The sequence below is a fragment of the Python bivittatus genome, unplaced genomic scaffold (genome assembly GCF_059951505.1).
Source record: "Python bivittatus isolate LINGU-HERP-01145 unplaced genomic scaffold, Pbiv_v1 ctg000480_np1212, whole genome shotgun sequence".
Lineage (NCBI taxonomy): Eukaryota > Metazoa > Chordata > Lepidosauria > Squamata > Pythonidae > Python > Python bivittatus.
Genome location: NW_028277075.1, coordinates 91,197,582 through 91,223,251, shown reverse-complemented (window position 1 = coordinate 91,223,251; position 25,670 = coordinate 91,197,582). Strand labels below are relative to the sequence as shown.

Here is a 25,670-nt window from a genome sequence, read left to right as displayed (position 1 = left end):
TCTATCACAGCTTATTAGCACAATCCACCAAAAGCCGCTCGGGCACCACACAGACTGGCAGCCATTAATGCCTGACTGGTGTCTGCTATTCTCTGTTCACACAAAGATACATTTTGGTAAAGATGCATCCAACCATTTGAAAAAGTTGCATACAAAAGTTGCATACAAATACTTACATCTGTGTGTCTACAGTTTATGTGAGAAAGTTGCATATAGATAAATGTGGATTTACCAGAAGTTGTTAATGTAAAATAACATTAGTGGCACAATAAATGGATTCCACTGACACAATCTAGATTTAATGTGATTTGTGCATCTGTACAGTCCAGAAATACATCCTTGTACAGTAATCACAGAACTTGTGGGATCTAGCATGATTAAAATCCTAGGAGAAAAAGCAATCGAGAAAACAGTCAGTAAAAATGAGAGGAATAATTGTTCAGCCAGCTGAAAGTGCAATTCTTTAAAATGCTTGGGCAATTTTTTTTTTTAAAAAAAACCTTGTGCCAAAAAGAATTGCTCAGGATACCACCTCTCCAACCTAACTTCTAGACATTGGCAGCTAACTCCTTGACTCAGACAGCTACAGTTTCAGACAGAATAAGGGCACTTCAGCAAAAGGGATTGTTTTTGGAACTTAATATAGCAGGCCAACAAAGTGCAGGATTCAAAATAGAAAAAAATATCTGGGAAGTATTGGTTTCCATCAGTGTTAATAGAGTTTAGGTGAAGCTAGTTTTACTGTAGTTCACATCCACTTGTGGCCACTGTACTTAGAGAGATTCAGCTCAATTTCACAGCCCTCGTCTATTACCATCTTTTCCCATTTTTCTCAAGAACAGAAATCTTACTATTGTAAAAAGAACTACTTGCCATTGTTGTGATTGTATTTATCCCATTTTAAGTTGTTTCAAGTATACTTCTGTGCATTTGCTGGAACTGAAAAGGTCAGTCTGGGCCCATTAACTAATAGATCTCAAATACTTATATCATTCTCATAGAGAAGTCAGAGTCTTGGCATTCTTTTGTGACTCTAACCATTATCTCAAGATAATAGGACAAGGACAATGAAAAGAAAAGATGAAAAAAAAAATAAGATAAAGAATTTCCACAAAAGCTATTCTCTACACCCACACCCACACCCACAGGCATACCTACAGATGTGTGTGTGGGTGTGTGTTAGAATTGTTACTCATACACCATTGGCTAACATGCCAAATAACTGTCAATGGAAGTAAAGTATTCATATGAACAAATTCACACTGGAAGAGAACAGTGTTGTTGTAATACTGCTTTTTGTATCTTCTAACAGCTCTCTGAAACTCCGTGTTAAGTTCCTTCCTGAGTTTTTTTGTCTTTCTTGGCTTTGGCTTCTCTTCTCTTCTTGGAAATTTGTTCTGACATCCAGTTTGCTTTCTTCTGTTTCTTCACTTTTGGCAGTTTCTTTTCAAGTGCATACTTAATTACCTCTTTAAGTTAACTCCACAGCTCTTCTGATTCTCTATCAATGAGGTTCAGGGCTTCAAAGTATTTCCTGATGTTCTCCTTGAAAATTGAGGGGTACTACATACGTTCAAGATCGTATCATAGAAATTGGTTGGCTTTCTTCTTCTTTAGCTTAACTTGGAACTTGCCCATGAGCAGTTCATGATTTATTTCACAGTCAGCTCCTAACCATGTTTTTGACACTGTATTTGAGCTCTTCCCACCTCCTTTTAGCAATAATTTAGCCAATTTGATTTCTGTGCACTCTGTCTGGTGATATCTGTGTACACAGGTGTTGTTTTGGTTATTTGAAGACAGTGTTAGCTATGAAGAAATCATTGGAGTGGCAGAAATTGAGAAGTCATTCACCTGCCTCATTTTGGTTTCCTAAACCATAAAATCCAACTACATTTTCCTTAATATTTCCAACTTTGTTGATGAAGATTCTCAGTCATCCAGGTGGAATTATTTGGAGGTTGAGTCATGGCAACTGGACTTCTTTTCTTTTGGTTTGATACGTTTCACTGCTTGGACAAGCAGCGAAGCATATCAAACCAAAAGAAAAGAAGTCCAGTTGCCATGACTCAACTTCCAGATATTTCCAACTCTGGCATTCCAGTCTCCAATCCCAACCAGCACATCTTCCTTGCATGTTTTGTTGATTTCACATTGAACTTGGTCATAAACTTCATCAACCTCCTCCTCTTCTGCATCGGTGGTTGGAGTATAAACTTGAATGATTGTCATATTAAAAGGTTGTCCGCAAAATCTAATTGATATTATTAACTAAGAATACAAAACTAAGAAATCATAGAATTATAAAAAGTCACATTACTAAATACAATTAACCCCAAAGACCCTACAGAAAGCCACATTTGCACCTGCTTCTGGAAAGCCATGAGGGTGGGGGCCGTAAGTGCTTCAATAAGCAAGCCATATTTCACATTTTAATACAATTATGTGCGTTTAGAAATAATATGTATGTGTTGTTTTGTCACAGCTCTTTGTGAACCAAAATGTCTGTTTGGAGGCAGATGCATCCAGCCAAAAGTTTGTGCATGTAGAAGTGGATATGGTGGTTTTGACTGTGGAAAGAAGGTATGGCATTGTTTCAAACAGTGGCACCGATTAATGAAAGGGGAATACAATTAAATAGCAATACAGTTAAAGTATTTCAGGCATGCACATAAAAAGAATTTGGCTTTTGTTTACTTTTTCAATAACTTATGAAATCTTATCAACCATGCTTTAGCATATACGGAGTTGAGGAAATGGGACATAGAAGAACCCATAGTCTAGATAAGGTTAAATGAGACACTTATAATAGGCTTTTCACATTCAGTATTCTGGAAGTAGAGTCACCTTTCAACTCAAAATAATAGCTATTGGTGTATTTGATGACACTGACATTCTTCTCAGCAAATACAATGTTTACTTTGAAATTAGCATACAGTACATGCAGATAAGAAGAAACAAGGTTTATTGTAATTTCAGATTTCATAATAGCTAGTTAAACTGGGCAACTGTAGCCAGAGATAGTGGGAAGCATCATGCAAGAGTCACTTTTTGTGAGATGGGCGGTATCTAAATTTGAAATATAAATAAATAAATAAATTTCTTAAGTGCTTTACTTCAGTTTCTACTCTGAAACCCTTGGTTTCAATGAAACAAGCTAAAGAGATTGTCTGTGTGTATTGAAATGCCAAAGGTTTTTTTAATGGTATTTTCCAAGCTGACTTTTCTGTTATATCAAAACCAAAATTATCAGATGTGTTTTCAAAACATTACCATGATTGTGAATGTGGAGCATGAGATTTGTCAGCTCACAAATGAAGTGGAACTTTGTTGCACTTTATAGAAAATGCCAAATCAAACGCTGAGCATCCATTTCTCCTATCAGTGAACCATTGCACAGTAAATGGAATTTGGAGAAGTGTTAGCAGGAGCTTTAGTATATGAGAAATGGCACACAACGGGGTCACTGCACTCTCACTAAATCAGTTTATCTTGTCATCAACCAAAGTCAGTTCCAGACAGATTACAGCCCACTCCTAACCAAGCATGGTTAGAAGGATGTCCAGCAAAATTCAGTGAGATTGTCTATCTAGTACTCAGTTTAGCTTTGAAATTTCAGATGAAGAATAAAACGAACAGCTAATCACTATACTCTGACTAATCTCCAAATTCTGAGATTAATAATTTGGTACTTCAGAATCATCAAAAATTCAATAGTGTGTGTGTGTGTGTGTGTGTGTGTGTGTGTATAAAAACTCAGTGGCTTAGGCCTATCCCACTATGATCAGGATTGTGCAGATAGGATCACAGACTATACCTTACCACTCATATTAGAAGCATTATATAGTATATAATACTATACTATATATCTACTCTAGATGTGTGGCTGAGCCCATATCATGGTTGTGCTAATTGTTTTTGGTTGGTTTTTCTCAGCTGCTATATATATTATTTATAATTTTGCTATGTTTTTTTCCCTTGTTTTTAAGCATTGTTAAATACTTAAAAGTCATGAATATGAGATGGGCAGCCCTACAAACCGAATGAATAAATAAACAAACAAAATATAGTACTTTTGACCCCAACAGTAGAACAGAAAGAAAGTAACTGACTTCACTGTTTAATATTCTAATGTTTCTAAATACACATAAATCAGTTTTCACAGCACCCCATAGTGATAACTTCCATTGTCTACTTATAGTGAAGAACATTTCTTTCTTTTTCCACCTTCATAAACTGCGACACTTGTTTCTACACAATTTATGCCTACACTGGGCATAAATCATGAACAGAATGGTTGGTTGAAGAGATAAAACAGAATATCAAAAAGAAAATAATTAAATGTTGAGATCTCATGAATGGCAAAGACATAAATTCCTAAATCCACCTGGGCATAAACGAATTGAAACACAATCTGAATTATGGGAATGCATTGTGACTGTGTGATAAAATTGTTGAAAATTTTAATACAAAATAATTATCTTGCCTTTATATCTCAAAACCTGCCTAGAAAGAGATGTCTTATTTAGAGATCTTTTCTTCTCAACATAGATCCCAAAATCCAGCTATAATTAATTGAAAATAAGTCTACAATTGTATTTACTCTCACATAAAAATAAATCCTACTGTATCCAGTACAGTTAGCTTATCTGAATAAACATTTTTGATAACAGACTATTATAAATGCTTTTGAAAGCAATTAACCAGTTAACTACAGGTAACTAATTTCACTTCTGAAAGACTCTAATCATAAGTAGTCATAAGTAACTGCAGCTATGGGTTTTACTTTTTTTTTTTTAATTGTAAATGTTTTAACTCAAGACCCTTCAAGTGAGATTACTACAACTGGAATATGGGTTTTATATTTTGATACATTTGTCTTGTAAATACTTAGAAACAAAACTAATCTGATAGGAGAATGATATAACAAAATTCTGGCTGAACATTATTTGTAGTTTCTGGGCAGCCCTTTGAGATAGACCATCTCCCAGAGCTAGAAAGCAGAGCAAAAGTTGACAATTCCTTTGTGAAGATCTGGCATAAATCCTGCCTAGGAACAAGAAGGCAAGTCTGGTTAGAACTTTTCCTAGCTTCTCCATCCTTGGTTATCCTTTTGGTGTTGTTGCTTCTTCAAGGATTCCTTTAAATGTGATCTAGCAAGATTCAAGGCCCTTTGGCAGAGCAGAACTTAGTAATATTGGATGTTTTCAGGTTCAAGTTGGTGGCTACAGATATGGCAGGATTGTCTGGTAGTGAAACAGAACAAACAGTGTGCCAAGACTATTCCCACCTCATACCCAATACAGCCCTCCTTTAGTTAAACATTTTTTGTAAGACTGATAATAGTATGATGCATCCTCTCTGCCTCACAAAGAGGGATAGGAAGGGTATAACACTATGAATAACTTTGGACTCAGCAGCGTTAGATGAAGGTCACCCTGGGATGGTGAAGACTTTTATAATCAACAAGGGATCAGCAAGAATAACATCTTATTGTATATTAGCAATGGAACCTATATCACCATAATGTCTATCTAAGTACAAATTAAGGTAGATCTTTTCAGAGGAAGATAGGAGTCACCAGAGCCCTACAGATTATTCTGCTTTGTTCCTATTCTTAGTAGAGACATACTTACCATAATTGACTGGATGTAATTACTGCTTCTCATGAAGAAAATATGATATCTATTAGTTCATGGTATCTGCTCCCCTTCTCCCCATTTAATAATGCCCATTGAATACAAGAAACAAATAAATCTTAGGTTCCTGTCTCAAGTAAGATATCTTCTATAAGAAAAAATATCCATCTCAACTCCTCCCCCCCTTCTCTTTTTTCTTATAAATTCATATTTTTTTCATCAAAATATATTCAATATTATTTAATTTTTTTCAAGTTGCATTTGGGTGAATGAGCCAGTTGGAAATGGAAGGTCAGGGAGTCTGGCCTAACCTGAAATAGTTATCCTAGAGTTTGGGGCTCACTTCCTGGCCTAAGAGGAAGGGACAAATTCAAAAGATTTTCAGTGATTTTTCGAAAACCAGGACAGATGGGGATTCACTATAGGACCTTCCTTCCTTCCTTCCTCCCTTCCTTCCTTCCTTCCTTCCTTCCTGACTGGCTGAAGGACAAGGACATATGTAATTGCTTCTCCACACCTAATATCTGTCCCTTTTCTCATTTCAGCCTAAAAAGTATAAAGTAATCACTGGATAGTTAGATTACAATATTGACTTCCTTTTCCTGAAACCAACTGCTGATCTCATGGTCCAACTAAAATTTGTAATTATGTATTTCAACACAGCTCTGAAAAATTCTGGGTAAGAGCATACTGTGAATTAGAAAGAATCTCCTACCTCCCATATTCACCTGTTAAGATGGAAGTCACACACGACTACTCATTTTTAAATATTTACAATTTTTTTTATAATGCTATCAAAAATTATCAGGCAAGATAATAAGATTCTGTACCTCTCTGTCACCACTGTTGTTTTTTCATTCTTCCTCTTTTAAGATCTTCCCATTTATTAACATGTATAGCCTTAACCAGTAAGTTGAGCTGGATTGGTTAGAACATTGGAAATAACCCCAGGTTCATCTCCTTGTTTAGCCACTTACTCTTGGCTCACAGGGTTGTTATGAATAAAGAATGAAGACAGGACATACACTTCTGCTGACCTGAGCTCCAGGACAAGAATATAAATCCAAGATATAATAGACTATATAAATAATCAGGCTTCCTCTAGCATTGGGGCTATGGTCCCCAGAATTCCCGGCAGACATATGAAATCCTCAAACTTCTGGAGGGCACCAGACATGACAAATTGCTAGTATGTATGATTGACAAACAGTTTAAGACAATGGTTCTTAAACTGTTGACCCAATTACCCCCTTTTCTGGTCTCAAATAACATCATTATCCCCACAAAAAATTCAGACTCTGTTGTTTTGCCCAAGCATCTTGGCAGCAGCAGTCCCAAACTGGATCCTTGACACACTAACAAGCAATTACAAAATTCTCCATTAACCCCTTGGTAATTACCCCCACTTTAAGAACCACTAGTCTAAGAGAAAGCAATTTTTATTAGTTATTTACGGGTTATCTTTCAGCAGAAGATAACTTTTTTGAAGTATATGACTGCATTTGTATGGTAATTGGGTAATGGAACAGTCAACCTGCCAGGTTATATTCCAGCAGGAGGAGGAAACTAAGAGAGAAGGATTTGGGAGGTGCAGATGGGCCAACAGGTTTGAGTGGTCTCAGTCCAAGCCCAGGATTACCTCCCCCTATCAGGGAGATTTGATTAGGAATAATGTTAGAGTAGGCTAGTATTGAAGGGTTATAAATCATTTGTAAAAATAAGTGGATCTCTTAGTTAGTAAAAGTCAATTTATTCCTATGATATCCAAGCTTCTATGCTACCCTGTATCTTGTCCACATTCTACCTAGTTAAATTATCTTAGAAACTTTTTAAAAAAATCACCTCTCAGGCTCCCATAACAAGGAAGGTATATAATTGATCTTCCTTGTATTTGCTTTGCTTCCCCCTGCTTTTTTTTTCCCCCCTCCAATCAAAAATGGGTCCAGTAGAGGTGAAACAATAATAAAACATGCAGCTGGTATGTGATTTCACTAGCACATAAAAACTAGTGTGAATACTTCCCAAAGCCACACAAGCATATAGACATTGTTGCATTCATTTGACTGCAGTTCCCTTTTGGCTGAACAATATATACTTCATGAGGAAAAAAACAAGCCAAGATCTATGTGCTTGTTTATGTTGCTGAGTGATTGCCAATTCATTTTTTGACATTTTTAGTTTAATTTGTTTCTGAGTTTTGCTAAAAAGGGATTTCTAAATGTGTTCCTGGGGGGATAATGAACTTTCTAGCACAGTAATCACTCTTTTATAAAAATCTATTGTATTTTGAACACGTCTAGGTTGTTTGCAAGATTCAGATAATATAGTTTTGAAATAAACATGAAGACAAATGCCCTTGCTAGCTTCTAAAATCAAAACTGTCAGACTTGGCAGACTTCTTTATGAGAGAGGAAAAACTGCTAACAAACAAGCCAAGTACAAAGATGTTGGTTGGGTTTTTTTAATGTTAATAAAATCATTAGCAAAAAAGTCCGATGAAACACTATAGTATAATCAAACACTTAACTGGTTTATTTAATGTAGTTACATTTGATACTTCCTCAGTATCCAAGATATTTTTCTTGTTTAAGTTATCTAAGACCTAAGCTGCTCTCTTACAAACTTCTGCAGGAAATGTATAGGTTGATTTAAAAAAAAAAAAAAGATTTCTGAAAGAAGCTTGCAACAAATCATGAATCTTTGTGTCTTAGCTCTATGGTTGCCAATTATTTAAATTAGTAAAATTTCAATTTTGGCCAAAGATACATTTTTGTCTGTTTTTCACTTGAAAAAAACAATTTAGGTCCACAATTTCATGAGATGTAGCATTTTCTCTCTCACACACATATGCGCATGTGCGCACACACACACACACAGACATTTTCTGGGAAAGAGCAAGATAGGTATTTAAAACATTGAATAACTGTTGCCATCATATCCTACTTCACTATAAAACACTTTCTTATGCATAGCAAGCGCACTAACTCTATCTATAAAATGGCATTTGAGCCATATCATACATTACATGTTTCAGTGTACAGCTGAGGAGATGCATATATAAATTTGTATAATGCAAATATGACAAATCATACATAAAGATGGGGAACTGTACCTTGTCTAGGTATCGATTTAAGCATCCATTCAGATAGGCTAGGATATCAGAGATAGCCTTAAACATATTCCTTTCTGAATACAGAAAAAGATTGAGTGGAACTTTGGAAATAGGTGGAACCTATCCTTTTGTTGGCATATTCAATAGCTTTATATTCAAGGGACTGATGGGTCTAGATAACTGTGGTTTTCTGCTGCTGGGATATTCACTATACACTACCACTTTAGTGACCAATTGTGGTCACTAAACAGGTAGTCCTTGTTTAGTGACAATTGGGACTGGCAACTCAGTCCTTAAGTGAAGCAGTCACTAAGTGAAACCATTATTGTGCTTATGATCTTCAGTTTTCCTTTGCTTTACAGACCTGGGAAGTTCATAAATGTGGGGACTGGTTGCAAAGTTACATTTTCATCACCATCGTAACTGCAAATGGTCACTAAATGAGGCAATCACTAAACAAGGACTACCTGTACAATATCTAATAGGAATTAATTGCCATTGGACTTATTGGGTGGTATTTCAACTATAACCAGCTTCCAGCAAAACAAATGCTGGAAATATTCCCCTTTTTCTTGTAAACCTTGGATCATTGTTAGAATTAGGTTTGGAAGGGCAGGGAGCAGCTATGTGATAAAATGGACAAGGAGAGTATACAAATTAATTAAATATAAAATATTGCTGCTATGGAATGTTTGGAATAAAGCAGCTGGGAACCCATCATATTGGTGGCATATAAATTTAACAATAAATAGAATAAATAAAATGGAACGCCTTGTGACTAATCCCAAATCAGTAGTACAATGTCTTGGTGTAAATAAATTGACTACTTCCATTTCTACATAGGCAAAAGTCTGAGATAAGATATACTTTGAAAAAAGGGAATGACAGGGCATAAAAGAAATCTCCTATAAACACCACTTTATTCTTAGTACAGATTGCAAAGATGATATTGAACTGAAGATTGCATTGTTGTGACATTTATATTTCTTTATTTCCCTACATACCATGCTAAGAATCATACATTAAACAAGGTAAGGAAAGCATGCAGAGCATGGCTGGTGAAGTTCCTTCTGGCCCCTTAATAGTAGATCTACTCTGGGTCGCATGGCTCTCTCTCACATAGGGTGGCGGGGGGAAGGGGGCTGGATTTATTTTTTTTTCCTTTTCCTCCAGAGGCCTTGTCCAGATCCAGCCCATTTTCAAATTCAATCTTTCCTTTGTGGCTTCTCCTCCTACACCAACTTTGGTACCATTCTGTCAAGTTTTCAGAAACTAACTCTGCTACTGGACAGACAGATTAGTTTCATGCCCATAAATACATAATTCCTTTCCAACATTACATTGGGTTGGAAAGAATAAAAATAGGTGACAACAGGTGTTATGAGAACTGATGTAACTAAAATGGTTCTTTCCCTGTATAAAGTATACAGAAACGTATTTATGGATTTAACTTACAGGGTAGTTTGTTTATTTTATTTATTTCTTAAATCAATTTATACTGATGAAATGGCTTTTTAAAAATACATCAGAGCAGACCATTATAGCAAGATAAAGGATATGAAGTGCTTTGAATGCATGAAAATGGTATTCAAATGTGTATCCATCTCCCAATGAATCATATACCACTATATTTACTGGTATTTATCACTATCATATATTATATCTCCATGCTTTGTGATACAGTTTTGTAACTTTTAACAACGAATGTGTCAGATATATTTACTGAGAGATCAGGATTCCTCTTCTTTTAGAAATGAATCAAGCACAAACTTTTTCATCCTGTTTCTGGATTTCTACTAAATTATTTCTTGTACATGCCTTCAAGATAAGTTATTTTCTATCATTTAATTTCTTGCTTATGAGACTAAACTGACAGGACATTGAAAGACAAACCTGTATAGTATAGAAATGGGCTGAGCACATTCACACTCTTATAAGCAAGATGTCAAAGGAGTTCCCAGGTCACATGGAAAACAGCAACTGGTGACGCCTCTGCTTTAGAGGATAATCAAAGTATTTCAGCAATATACCTGTTTTCTCCACTGGAAGAGAAATCATCCCTTGCTTGATGATTTCACATTAGATACAGTGGTACCTCGGTTCATGAACTTAATTCGTTCCGTGACTCTGCTCGCGATCCGAATTGGTCGTGACCCGAATCAAATTTCCCCATAAGGTTCAATGTAAATACGGTTAATCCATTCTGACCCCTCCGAATTTGGTCGCCAACCGATTCTGGTCACATCCCGAATCAAATTTCCCCATAAGGTTCAATGTAATTACGGTTAATCCGTTCTGAACCATATGTATTTTTTTTTAAACCACAAAAATATGACACAAAGTACAGTACAAAGAGAGAGAACGCTAACCTTGCTCGACACGACTTCTGGCGTGGAGGACAGGAAGGCGGGTGGGGAGGTGGTTATTGCTTGGAGGGAGAGTCCCCCTCCCTACAGGAAGCCACAACCACGTGTCACGGGAGGGAAAATGGCCGTGGATCCTGTTCGTCACCTGATCCTGCGTACGCGAACGGAGGCAAAATTTTGCGAACGGAGCTGTTCGTGACCCGAATTGGTCGTGAACAGAAGCGTTCGTGACCCGAGGTACCACTGTACATGTCTTAGAATCAGATCTCTCTTTGTTTGTATAATGAAAAAAAAATATCGCACACTTGAAGGTGAATATATGGGTTGCCTGGGTGGAATCCAGTTGGTTTTGGACAGTGACTAAAAGTTAAATGGAAAAAAGAATGTGGGGGTAAGAAAATCAAAAGTAAGGCAATGCCAGCAGTACATTGAATGTTTCATACTAAACTTGTTTGGTGACAGTGGAACATAAAACTGTTTGCAATCTAGTATTTTTAATGGCTGAGCACTTATTTCTGTTTCACAGCTCTCCATATGATGACGAAAACAACAGGACAGTGAAGATGCGCATTTTAATACTATTGTGCAACTTTTTTTTTCAAAGACTGACTGAGAGCACACTGCAAAGGGCTAGTAAATTTCTCATGCCTCCTACTCCTTCCGAGCACTAAGTTCATGGAGAAATTACTGATTTCAGAAGGTACTCCAGAAACTTTAGCAAGTTGCTAGTGTCCCATTAGATGATACTTCACTTTTGCTGTCTGCCACAACCTCAGCTATTTGCTGCCTGCAAGTGCCAAATTCCACAGTGACTTTGTTGGATGCTGAAAATAATGCATTGCGTTCTGCTAGATGTGAGTATTCTAAAACTACCAATATTGGAGATGACACTATTTCCCCATTATATTCTTTGTTGTTTCTCCTGCTTATTCCACCAGGACATACATCAAAAGAGATGAGAATTTCACTTCCTTTCCTTAACAGAATTGGTTTCTCCCCCACATCTCACAATATTACTTCCATGCCATGTTTTTGTGCACAGCTTTACTGATGTGCTACATAGTCCTGACTGAAGCATATGTACCATAACATCAGGATTACTTTTGTATTTTTCATGTGTTTTATCATAGCAAAATATACACTGGAAATAAAAAGAGAGAAAATAAATAAGAAAGAGCAAAAGGAACTGGAATGTATGCACAGTTTACTGGACTACATTCAGAACTGAAATAATAGCATGGAACATTTTTAATATCTTGGTTGTCCTTTAAGAAAACTCCAAAATATAAGAGTTTGGATAAAGAGAATTTCTGAATAAATCCAAATCAAAATGTGTGTGTGGGGGGGGGGGTTCTGTTCTTTTTACTATCAGCCCAACAGACTGTGTCCAATTATTTTGATACAATCTGAAAATACACCATGTATATCCTGTCTCTTGATAAACATCAGGATATACTTGTTTTATAAATTAAAAAATTGTCCTAAATCATCCAAAAGATAAAACATATAAAGATATAAAAACATTTTTATTTTTTTTAATATATTACCTATCAAGAAATCTTTACTGAATATTTTCTAAAAGAAGGGGGAAAGAGAAGGAAATAATGTTTTTGCAGTACAGAGTCATATGCTTGCTAATACAATTTGGAACGACAACACTGGGACTCCAAGCACTTTATCCTTTCCATCTATACGTGGTCTTGATGGACAAAGGAAAAGTATGGGTTTGTGAAGAGTAAAGTAAGCAAAAACAGTTTCTGACATCACAGAACATCATAACTAGTCATGAGGTACAATTTTTAGGTAGCAAGCTTAATTCCCTCACTTTGTAGAAAATTGACCACCGTGAGATAGCTCGGCCCTGATCTTAATTGGCAAGGGTTTTTTTGACTGAATACTCCTTTGATCAGCTCGTAGCTAAAGCACCATTCAAGCACCAAGGAAGTTAAATAACACCTCTCTCCTAATTTTCCAGATCCACCTTTGATAAATAAACATTGTCTAACAGGCAGGAAGTGGTTTGACCCTGTAAGCCAATGGCTGCATGTTAAACTAAAACTAAATTAAACACTAGTACCTGTGGCCACCTGAGACCATTTCACAAATGGTCTCAGAACAAGCTGGCAATTCCTCTCAAATGCTCCTGAGTTAGCACTAATTCACCACTAACCAGATAATGAAGGACTGGAAATGGATGACCACTGCTGCTGAATAACAGACAATACTGTAAAAAGAGAATGGCAGCCATGCACGCACAAGCCAACCTAGCAATTTTCAGGGCTTTTTGTTTATTTCTTTGTTTTTCATTAGCTATAGTGATATAGTTACCTTACTAGACCACATTTAAAAAATCCATCTAATTTCTTTCAGATCCTTAAAATAGTGTGTCTTAATACAAGAGCTTTCTTTGTCAATTAGCAATAGAGAAAAATCCATCCCCTGTCTGAATACCCAAAACAGTAAATCATCAATAAGCAGCACATCCTGATTTTTAGTCAGGGAACATGCAAATAATCAGGCATTCGTTTGTATTCCTGAGCACTAATTCAATTTCCAAGTCACAAAATAATCACAAAAAGGAGAGAGAGAAACCAAAGCCAAATGGAAGGTTAAAAGATGAATCAGAAATATGCTGGGTAAAAGAAAAGAAAATCTGATTCTCGGACTCTTGGATTCAGCATGAACTGAAATGCAAACAATTACAGTAGTGAAGGAATACAAGTTTAAGAGTTCGCACATAATAACAGAGCTCTAAAAAATTAATCTCCAGCTACTTGTACAAAGAAACAAGCCCTCCATGATTATTTCACAGATTTCCAATATCAGTTCTGTGGACAGTGTACAATGATCAGCCAACCTATTATTGATGCCAAAAAACCCACACCTGGGACTATATAATGAAATGCTCACTTCACACATATTGAATAACTCTTTGGCATGAGAGTTATAGATTCATTGAGGAAGAAAAAGAACTGATTTACAATATTGCTTATTTTTGCTGTGGAAAAAAACCCCATAATGATTAACTCATATGCTTCTCTGCTTAAGGTGCATTTGGTACTGGTATTATAAGTTGTAATACATTTGTAGAATATTGTGGTCTTCCTTTTTGTTCTGAGCATTTCATTTCATATTATTTGGTGTAGATCCAAAAAAGTCTGTATTTGTATTCTGTTCTTGAAATAAATATTCTATCAGTACCTTTACCAACATGAATATTTCCCATTTTCATGAGCAGATGTCATCCATAAGAGAAATAAAATAAAACAATAACACTGAACGTACCATTAAATACTCTTTTAAATAAATACCATATGTAATCTGCACTAAATTGCAGTACTTTATTTACTAGCCATCTGTCCAAACCTACTAAGTTAAGAGAAACTCTCCATATATATATTGTCTAACTTTGGGGGTAGTGTGCTTGGAAGATGGTGAGTTTGGAACTGAGCTCAAAAGTTCACTCCAATGCTTCCAGGAAGGCACTGGAACAGAAGGTTGGCAACAGATGAGTGTTACAAGATTAAATTTAGGATAGCAATTACACTTTTCTTCAACTACCAGGAGAATCAATAAAAAGAAGTTCCATTACCTTACCTCCATTATGGCTAAGATGGGCAGTGTTGATGAATAAGGAGTATTTGCTAATTGTGGATTTGGGACCTAAACCAGATTTCATTTGCACAGTACATCTCACTCTAGTTTTAGAATAGACTAGTTACATTAACATGCATCATAACTTGCATTTTAAAAAGCAAAACTGAATCTATATTAAGACACAATTGGAAAGAGAGAAAAGAAACAGAACAAAGTAAAGATGGGAGATACTGCCAGGAAGAGAGCAAATAGTAGGTCCCAACTTTTAAAAAGAGAGGCTATATTTATACTCACTGAAATAAATACAATGAATAAAAGCTTCTTCCTGCTCTATTTGTAGAGCAGGCTAAGAAAGGAGTTTACTGCAAAGAAAATATGTTCACAGCTAGATAAATATCCAGCTTTTTGATATGTTTAGTGATGAGTGATCTTATTAACTCAGTTCAGAATAATCTAAATATTTCAAAGCTTTCTCAATGAATATCTGGTAAAAAAAAAAAAAAAGTTTCTCACACTGCTTTCCCAGCTTTGAAATATTGGCTCATATATATCAATGATGCAGCAAAACAAAAACAAATTGTAACAAATACAATTATTAATTGTATACTGCCCAGGGTCACAATTGTTCAAATTGGGTGGCAATATAAATTTCTTTAATACATAAATAAATAGAGATGGTATGTACTTTCAGATCTTGCATTTTATGGTCTTATGGAAGAGAGGACTTTAAACAGCCACATTATCTAGTTGAGAATAAACAGTATTTACAGAAAATAATATATTTTTAAAATTAGCAAGTAATTCTGTATCTAACTATGTGGGTCATACATACTCAGGTTGGCCTACTTACTTCACTTCTCTTTATCTGCTGCTCTGTTGGATGGGGGCTTAATCTTTCAGGTCCAATTGTAAAAAAAAATTCTCACTTGGATATTTAAGCATTTCTTCTTCTCTTCCATAGTATATTTAGAAATAGAAGAGGATTATAGGCCTTAATGAAGGATAGCAATCTCACAAAGCAGTTACAGGAAGCAATCAAGAACCAATACAACTGTATAAAAAAGCAGCACGTAAGGCTGAAAAGTCAGTTGGACTATTCACATCACCCATAGTCATCAGTGTTTCACTGAGGATAAAATGTAACAACAACTTCGGACATGAGGTTCTCTGCAAGGGACAATTCTTTCTGAGCAAAACCTTGATTTATATTCCAAGTGAGAGAATTACTGATTCACTTACCACTTTGGAAGGGGCTGGGACAGTCAGAAGAGTGGGAATAAAATGAATGAATGAACAAATAAATAAATACTTCAGAAAAATTGAAGTAGTTATGGTAAGAAAGGGCTTATGTTATGTTGGATTCTTTGTTTCTTCCTTTGAAACAATATATTTCTCAGTCATATCAAGTGTCACAGTACTATTGTTCTCTGTGGACAACCTGCTATGTTCCAAGAGGCACTGCTGATAACTGAATGTCACAAGAGAAAAAAACTCATGCTCTGGAGAAGATAACTATAAATTTCAGCAAGTTCTTAGACATTTGCTTTACTATGCTTTTTCTTACATCTCTACAGCAAGAACAACATTTTATGCTGCCACCTTGTGTTGTGAAACCCCAAGTGCTACTTTCTTTTTCTATAGAAGTATTAACCTCAGAAAAACGAACTGAGTAGCTCAAGAATTCTTTGTTCTTCTCCCCATGTCAAAGTTTGGTAGCATATGGTGAGTCACCAAGCAGCAACCATACTGTAAAGTAAGTATAGCCAAATCAAGGTATGTTGATGATCCCTACTAAGGGCCATCAAAGAGCCATCTAAACAAAGAGGGCACAGACTGAGGCTTCTAGGCCACCCACTCCTCCAAAAATTGGTATCAAATTGTAATTGTTAATATGTCAAAATGAACTTGGTGTAGTGGCTAAGGCACCAGGCTAGAAACCAGGAGACCATGAATTTTAGTCCCACCTTCGGCACGGAAGCATACTTTCTGAATAATTGGCATGGAAGCATATTACTATGAGAAGGATTTGGAAGCAGTGCTTTGGATCTCAATCAAGCATGACTACTATACCTCTCTGCTACTCATTAAAACCACCATGTCTTTTTCAGCTTCTATATGAGCTTGAAAAAGAAAAAGAGCAGATGCTTAAAAAATTAATTCATTAAAGTGAATCTGACTCCTTAAAGTAGTGTTACCTTTTTTCAGGTTTATGCAGAACTCTGAAAAAAAAGGCTGTTTTTAATGAATAGCTGGGAAGTGTTGCACTTGGCACAAATTCTACAGCACATCTCCAAACCATTTTTGAAGGGTGCAAGGGATTGGAAGTTGAAATATTCGCTCTGTGTGAGTGTTCCTGAAAGCAGAAATATGACCTGAGCAATTATTCATCATTGGGAATTGTCAGGAATTGAGTGGTGTACAAATTGAATAAACAAATAAACATAAATAAAACTATAAGAGAAAGGAGATCTATTTATAGGAAATAAATTATAGGGATGGGCAAAGCCTAGTAACTAGGTAGCCACAGCTTACCGTATGAAATGGCCAAGAGCGTGTGCTCTGTTCATGCATGCCTAGGAAGAAAAGCAGAGAAAGTGACCTAGATGATCAGCCTCTAAAACAAAGAGCATGTGGAGTGATAGATAATGAAGGGACAGTCAGTAAATCCATATTTCTCTATCTGTGCCCTACTTCCCCCTTGTAGTTAGATCATGTGACAGGAAGAATTTGTGCCATTGGATTTTGGATCTCCAACATAAAGTCCTACTAAATTTGGCTCTTGGACTGAAAAAGGTGTGCATTTCTGCTTTAAACCTTTGTCCCCAAGAATGGCCTAGGGTGATGTGATGGAATGGAATTATGAAGGCCAGGCTCAGGGAGAAAAACATTTTCTTACATCTCCTGAGGAGTGTGGGAGATACAAGAGGATGAGACTTGCACCTCCCTGAGGAATTCACAATGTTGTGGCTGGCATTACTTGGGAGCTGGGGTTTCAGTCTGCGAAGATTCTTGCTAGAGGTTGTAGCTAATAAACATAGCTGGACTGAATTTACATGGTCTCTTGGAGTTCCTTGGGCTAGGCCTGACAGTTAATACTATGAGTCTCACATGTGACCCACACAATTTGTGTTTTATAAAGGGAATTATTTAAAGGATACAAATGTTAATTACAAAATCCAAAATATTGATATAATGAAGCACACTTTACCTACATAGCTAACTAGGAATAGCAAACCTGGGATACCTCTATTCCAAGAAATCTATTTTAAACAGTACTTTATCCCAATTCTATACGATAGGAATAGGCAGACTTTAATCATTCTTTGCTTCATAGCTATGCATAGGTAATAGTTTATAACAGATTTTTTTAAAAAAACAGAAGGGTTTTTTTAAGATTAAAAAATTCCCCTTAAAAAGACAGGAAATATTTTATTTAAATCATTAATTATATGATTCAGAAACAAAAAACCTTGATACAATGAGAACAGTGTAAGACATAATTTCCATATTTCACATGAAAATCATAAGAATTCAGTCAAGCTCCCTGAAGTTTACATTAGAATAAATCATTATTCATAACTGCCACATAATTGAGGCCTTTCAAAAATTCAGAAACATAACACAAAACAAGCGTCCTCCCAGGAGAAAGAGTTAAGAATTAAAACTGAGTACCCGGATAATGCAAAACTAATTGAACAATGCAGTGGGAAAATGATCTACAGACACACCTTGAAAAGGAATTCCTCTTCTTATCTGCACTGAAACGTGTAACCTGGAAACCAGCAATTCAATCAGGACACTAAACTTCTGCATAAAAGAAGTCTTGTACCAGTAAGAAGATTAATCTGGTCATCCTACCCATTCAATGTTCAACTTCTCTTTAGAAGCCACCCTGGTGGGATAACAGAAAACTAAGCTACAAAGTAATGAAATTAAAAGATAATAAATTTGGGTTGGATTCAGAAATAGGCCCTATCAAAAGTTATATGCCAGTTCTCAACTTGTGTCTGTCAGATGGATCTTATTTGCTGCCATATCCCTCATAACAGAGCCAAACTAATGGCTGCTTCTTGATCTAAGTTATAGCTCAGCTCAAGAGGATGCAAAAATACACAGTTTAAATGAAACAACCCTTTAATGACAGCTTCAAACATTCCACAAGTGAGAAAACATTTATTGGGTGTCATGTGCAAGAATAGCCATAAGACATTCAGTTTATATACAGCTTCTGGAAACATCAGACCTACAAGAATTTTTTAAGGTTTGCCAGGAACATAGTCAACGACAACTGAGATACAGAAAAAAGGGGGAAAAAATAGAGAAAAGGGAATATTAAGGCATTAAACAATTAAACATTCTGTGTCAGGTGAACATGAATAGTACAGAAACTGAAACTAGTACAGTCTACATTTCTAGAGACAGAAATGGCACATATATACTAAATACATTTTATATAAAAATAATGTGCAGCACAACTTACTGCCAGTGTAATTTATTTCTCCATGTAGTAATTCTGTTGATTTTTTTTCTTATAAGATTTAATATATCATAATTCTTATTAATAATATTTATTGCCTTCTTCACCCTCTGAATCAGTTTTCTGACACTGTTTAGTCCTACTTGGTATGAATAGCCAAGGAACCCATGATTTGGCATCTGCGATATAGTTTTTAGAGCAATAATCTGTCTCTATAGCAGAAAAGTTTGTACGGAGGAGGCCTTTGTTTATACAGCTGAATGTACTTTGGCTTCTATATAAGACCAGAGATTGTATTATCATAGTTTTGGCTCCAATGGAAGCCAACTCTTCCATAGGTGTTGATAAAAGATTGTCAGTGCAAACTTCAGTGCTGCACACTTTGTTTATTGATGCAACTTCATAGAGGAGGAAGCATGACGACCATAACCACTCGGTGAACAGAGCTCTCCTCAACAGTCTTTCTGCACAAAATGAAAGGTTCCATCCCTAATTATTAGGTAAAGTTCTTCCTTTCACAGAAAAGCTTATGAATTATTAATGTTTGTATGTATGGAAACAGCGTTCAACACTACCGTTATAATTTGTAATATAAGACTCAAATGATTGGAGTGAACAAGTTTGGGCCAAACTAGGCCTGCTTAAAAATGAGAGATAGTCCTCTCATTTTTAAGCAGGCCTATATTACAAATTATATTACTATACATGGGAATATCCTGAGGTTTTTAAAAGTGCAAAGTAAACAAGCAAAACTGTGGGAGTAAAATGTCCATGAAATATTAAAAGAAAGGTCAGAGGAAGGAATGGAATGGGGGGAGGCTGGCTGATTGGTTGTAGTTGATGTTAAGTTCATATCCTGAGAAACTTCAGGATGCCACCAATTAGCTGGAAATGGACAAAATAAACAGGTGGCTAAAAGAAAGGACAAGGACATCATCAGTGTATGGAGAAGAGCGGACAATGGGCAATTTTATCAGTGTGTTTCTTCTAGCATCGTCCTTTACTCTTTTATTTTCTTTCTTTCCCCGTTCAATAAATGGAGAAAAGGGAAAGAGAAGAAATGGGAAAAAAGAAGGGAACACAGCTATAGAAAATTCAGAGAAAAGCCTCTCATGTTCTGATTAGATTACTTCTTCAATAGGCCACTATGAAGTGTTGCCATGGATTTATTACATGAAAGTTGCCAAAGTAGTCCAACACAATGGTACCTTAACAAAGAGGAAGTATCTACAATTAGAAGAAATCTGAAAAACTGATATGGAAGTCACAAGCTAGTAAGATCAAGTTTTCCAGAAGCTTAGCAAGGACACAATAAGAAGTGGAAACAATATATGTTTTCAGGAACATATTATTAAGATCAGCAATAATTGAGTTAGATAAGGTCAAATGGGAAAACTGCTGAGAAGCTGTATTAATTCTTTATATTTGTATTCAGTGGAGATGAGGTAGAGCAAATATGCTCAGTTCAGTTAGCCTGAATGATTGTTTTCAGGAAGAGAATTTGAGGCAAGCAAGAAAAACAAGAGATTAAGTTTGAAAACGTATTGACAATCTGAAATGACTTGGCTCAGATTATATTCAACTGCAGATGTGATGCCCATTTCCTCCTGATGGGAGGAAGTTAAAGGATCTACTTCAGCTTTAGCAGCAGCAGCACAAAAAGCCCTATGCTGGTATAATGACAGAGTAAATACAGAAGAACCAGTTGATGCAAACAGCCACTGATATGCCCAGCACAGTTTCTAACCTGAGTAAAATTGTTGGGAACTATGGTTATATACAGGTACATGTCTCATGGACTTCGGATCTTTCTTGGATTCACTGATTCACCAAACAGTGGCTAAGAGACAATATCTTGATGGGGCCTAACATTACATTAGAATCTTCACATCCAAAATTAACTCCTGGTTAATTCTATTTATGAATTTGTTCATTGCAGACAAACCAAATCTTGGATATGCAAGAGGAACCAAAGCTGGCAAGCAGCACTGAGTTGTAACTAGTTTCAGGGAGGGGCCAAGACAGAATTGAAGAACATAGAACCATAGGGTTGGAAGGGACCTTGGATGTCTTCTAGTCCAATCCCATGGCCAGCACAGTAATCCTCAGACCATTCTGGACAAATGACTGTCCCGTCTTTTCAAGACAGCACCTCCTTTTGTTTCATATGCAGTAATCAGTCAGGTGGTGGTTGAAACTGACCATAACACTGGAAAGAGCAGTAGGCTAGCTTCAAAGATGCAATGTAATAATAAGACAATTACTAGGTGTTCATTAATAGGTGTTTTCTGTCTCCTAGCTTCTGCTATTTGATGTTGTTGCCCCAGTCTATAGTAAGCTTGTACAACCAGACTTAAACTGATACAAACTGAGATTCAAAGAGATTGAAATTTTGACTTTGCAATTTGAGATTTGCTTGCAAACTACACTGCGTGCACAGTTATTAGGCAAGTTGTATTTTTGAGGATGAATTTCATTATTGAACAACTACAGTGCTCTCAGTCAATCCAAAATGTTAATAAACCTCAAACCTGAATATTTAAGAAAGTAAAAGTGAGGTTTTGGCTTTCTTAGGAGCATATCTATGTGTGCACAATTATTGGGCAACTATTAGTGTGCAGAATTATTATGCAACTAAATGAAAAACGAAAATTCCCCCATCTCACTCGTTTATTTTCATCTGTTAAAGTGAGAATAATGAACAATTCAAAATTTACAAATAAACATTTCTGACATTTCAAACAAAAATCAGTGACCAATACAGCCATTCTTCTTTGCAATCACAGTCATAAGCCTTCCATTCATAGAGTCTGTCAGTTTCTTGATCTGTTGACGATCAACTTTTTGTGCAGCAGCAACCACAGCTTCCTAGACACTGTTCAGAGAGGTGTACTGTTTTCCTTCACCATAAATCTCCCATTTGAGAAGGGCCCACAAGTTCTCAATAGAGTTTAGGTCAGGTGAGGAAGGGGGCTATGTCATTATTCTTTCATCTCTGAGGCCTTTACTGGCTAGCCACGCAGTACTTCAATGCATGCAATGGAGCATTGTCCTGCATAAGCATCATGGTCTTCTTGAAAGATGCAGACTTTTTCCTGTACCACTGCTTGAAGAAAGTGTCTTCTAAAAACTGGCAGTAGGTTTGGGAGTTGATTTTGAGTCCATCTTCAACCTGAAAAGGTCCAACTAGCTCATCTGTAATGATACCAGCCAATACCAGTACCCCACCTCCACCTTGCTGGCATCTGAGTCGAAGTAGAGCTCTGTGCCCATTACTGGTCCAGCCACGGGCCCATCCAACTGGTCTGTCAAGAGTCACTCTTGTCTCATCAGTCCATAAAACCTTTGAAAAATCTGTCTTCAGATATTTCTTGGCCCAGTCTTGCCATTTCAACTTTTCTGTCTTATTCAGTGGTGGTCGAGTTTCAGCCTTCCTTACCTTGGCCATGTCTCTGAGCACTGAACACTTTGTACTTCTGGGCACTCCAGGTAGGTTGCAGTTCTGGAATATGACAGCACTGGAGGATAATGGGTTCCTGGTAGCTTCACGTTTGATTCTTCTCAAATCTTTGGCAGTTAATTTGCATCTTTTTTTCTCAACACGTTTCTTGCGATCCTGTTGACTATTTGCAACAAAACATTTGATGTTCTGTGGTCATGCCCCAATATCTTAGAAATTTCAAGAGTGCTGCATCCCTCTGAAATACTTTTTTACAATTTTTGACTTTTCAGAGTCAGTTACATCTCTTTTTTGGCCCATTTTGCCTGAGGAAAAGAAGCTGCCTAATAATTATGCACACCTTGATATAGGGTGTTGATCTCTTTAGGCCACACCCTCCCTCATTTCACAAATACACATCACCTGATATGCTTATATCCAATAAGCATTTAGGTTTCTACAGCTTGGAGGTGGAAAATATGCATAAAAATGATGATATGGTCAAAATACCCACTTGCCTAATAATTGTGCACACAGTGTAATTTGATTTTAGCTGCTTTGAGACTTGAGATTTAATTGAAAAATAAGAAGATTTTTCCATAGCCAAATAGGGAAGCATCAAAACACCAGCAGCTGCTTAATTTTGGGGCAAAGGTGGATGGAAATATCATGGAAGGTACACCCTTTAGAGGAAATGATGAAAGCTGCAAAGTTTTTGCTAGATAGCTTCAAAAATTTCACTACAACCATTTTTTGAAATATTCCCCTCTACCCCTTTTAAGGAAGAGATAGTAGGGATGAGAAAAGGAACCTGCAACAATCACGAAATTGTCCAGAAAAGAGGCAAAGCAGTGCTGAACTTATGCAGAAAGTGTTTCAACTTAAAAACATTCCAAATGTTTAGAAAGTAAACTCTTCCTTTCTTTTCTGAAGTGCCAGACTTGTTTAGACACTGAAGAGCAACCATGGTGTGGGGTGCTTTTTGTGCCTCTGATCACTGACTTTTGCAAGGTGCCATGGGAGTTGGCATAGTTAGCTAGTGAGCGTGACCCTTGTAGAATGTCTTAGGGCTGTGGCTAAGCAAGCTGGCACAGTGAGATACAGCACCACAAAGACAGGCCACAGAGAATTCACAGAAAAAGTGGTATTCATACTCTTGCCACATGCACATCCAATCTGAAAAACTATAAATGATTTTGGCAAGCATGTGTGTTAGTCCAGCACCCATTTACTGCCTGTCAAGAGGCTTAAATCTGTCCTAGTCCTGCAGAATTTAAAAGTAATGTTGGATGCAAGAGTGCATAAATGTTTGACCTATGAGTGCATTCTGAGCTGGTCAGCCTTGGCCTCATCTTCAGACTACCGACAACTGAGATGAACTCCCATTTGTGTTGTAAGATCACCACAGGAAATGTAATATCCCATTAGCATGAGAGAGAGAGAGAGAGAAAGAGAGAGAGAGAGCAAAGCTAAAGCTTGTGTCTGAACTCAATGAAGATGCCATTAGATGAGAAATGAATGAAGCCAAAGTGATGTTAGTCTTGCCATCCCAAAAGAGCTCTGATGGGTGGAGAGTTTAACGAGGTGATGAAAGTCACTAGCCAGCCATTCATGCCAGTGTCAAAGAGCCCATCACAACATTCAGTCTGCCCCCAGCACTCTCCATATTGAGAGACATTACAGCATTGCATATTATTTCATAACACCTAGGAGAGGCAGAAACACTATCATAACTTTAAAAAGCTAAGAAGCACTTCAAACCTCCAAGTCTGTTTCTACAGGGTGATTCGGCTGAAACTTTGTTGAGTTAAACCTGCCATTCAAAACTGTGTACATTCTACTCAGAACAGGCTCACCCAGCTGCACTAGGAAGGCATTGGATAATGATAAGAATCAGTATAAGTCCTGGGGAAGGGAGGCACGTCAATGCAGGATGTCTGGCTCCAACCCCAGTATCCCTGTTCCTGTTGCTGGTGCAAAATCTAATTCAGCTGAATATGAATAGCTTTATGAAGCTTGAGAACACCCTACATAAGGCAAAGGACAAGAACTGAAGGGACAAGTTCTTGTACAGAGTCCCAGGTCCTTTATATCCCCTCTTACATATTGTCACCCTTGTGAGATAGTCCAGACAGGAAGCATGCCCAGAAGTACTAGCTCTAACTTTATTGTAAGGTTTCATTAACAGAATCTTGCAAGTCTGAAAGTGCATCTCTCCCGCACAGCCCAAAAAACTAGGGAGGGTCCCTTCTGAGATGTTTCCCACACCCACATTCCTTCTGCGGGCTAAGCTGTGTCTTAACTGACTGTTTCCCTGGCTGTGGCTCTTCCCCCTGTCTCCCAAGGTAATTCCCACATACCATTATATATATCCCTTTCAGGCTGAAGGTCGCCCTGAGCAAGGCTGCTGTGCACAAATGATGCACGTGAGCAAGTTCATCCACCCCTCCCAGCCATGATTCTCTTGAATGTAGAAGCATGTCACGGCCATGCAAATGTGCACCTATATAAATGTACCCCATAATGTGCAAATTCAGGCATTATTTCCTCCGTGGGCTTCATGCCTGGAAATGTGGGCAAACCTTCACCCTTCTGGGACTTGGCTACGCTAGCAGATGGGCTTACTTGCCCTTCCATGACTACACTTCTCCATTAGTTCCCATGGTGCCACTCTTTTATCTTTCTTTAGTTTTCTCTCAGGCTGCTAACTGATAGAGCAGCTTCCAAACCATCAACCTTGTTTAGGCATTTCCTCTCCCACTTCACCTGTGATTAGGAAAATTACCCTTCTCACTCTTTCTCTTCATTTTCTTCCTTTCTCTGTTTTTTCCCTCCAGCTGCATGGACAGGTGGGAGGAGAGACCTTGTCCGCCTGCCTGTTTACAAGCAGGGAGGTAGCTGCTCCCTCTCCTTTGAGTGCCACAATGGCTGGTGATAGGGGAACAAAATAAGAGAAAAAGCAAAGAAAACATAATCCCTGAGCCCAGCAGTATCATTGCCAACAGAGGATTAATCTCTGACAAGAAGATTCCAAGGTTGC

General features: G+C 37.1%; 1 protein-coding gene across 3 annotated transcripts in view; it reads left to right on the top strand.

Annotated features, from left to right (window-relative positions):
• Nucleotides 1-14,432, top strand: part of LOC103050933 (von Willebrand factor D and EGF domain-containing protein-like) — a 245,855-nt gene extending 231,423 nt beyond the window's left edge. For 2 of the 3 annotated variants that reach the window (XM_088146520.1, XM_088146519.1), the window contains one exon: nt 11,644-14,432. In XM_088146520.1, the coding sequence (XP_088002646.1) occupies nt 11,644-11,678 (35 nt within the window). In that variant the 3' untranslated portion in view covers nt 11,679-14,432. Of the gene's footprint in view, nt 1-2,485; nt 2,584-11,643 lie in introns of all 3 variants that reach the window. The other variant, XM_088146518.1, reaches the window with a different exon arrangement.
• The last annotated feature ends 11,238 nt before the right edge of the window (nt 14,433-25,670 follow it).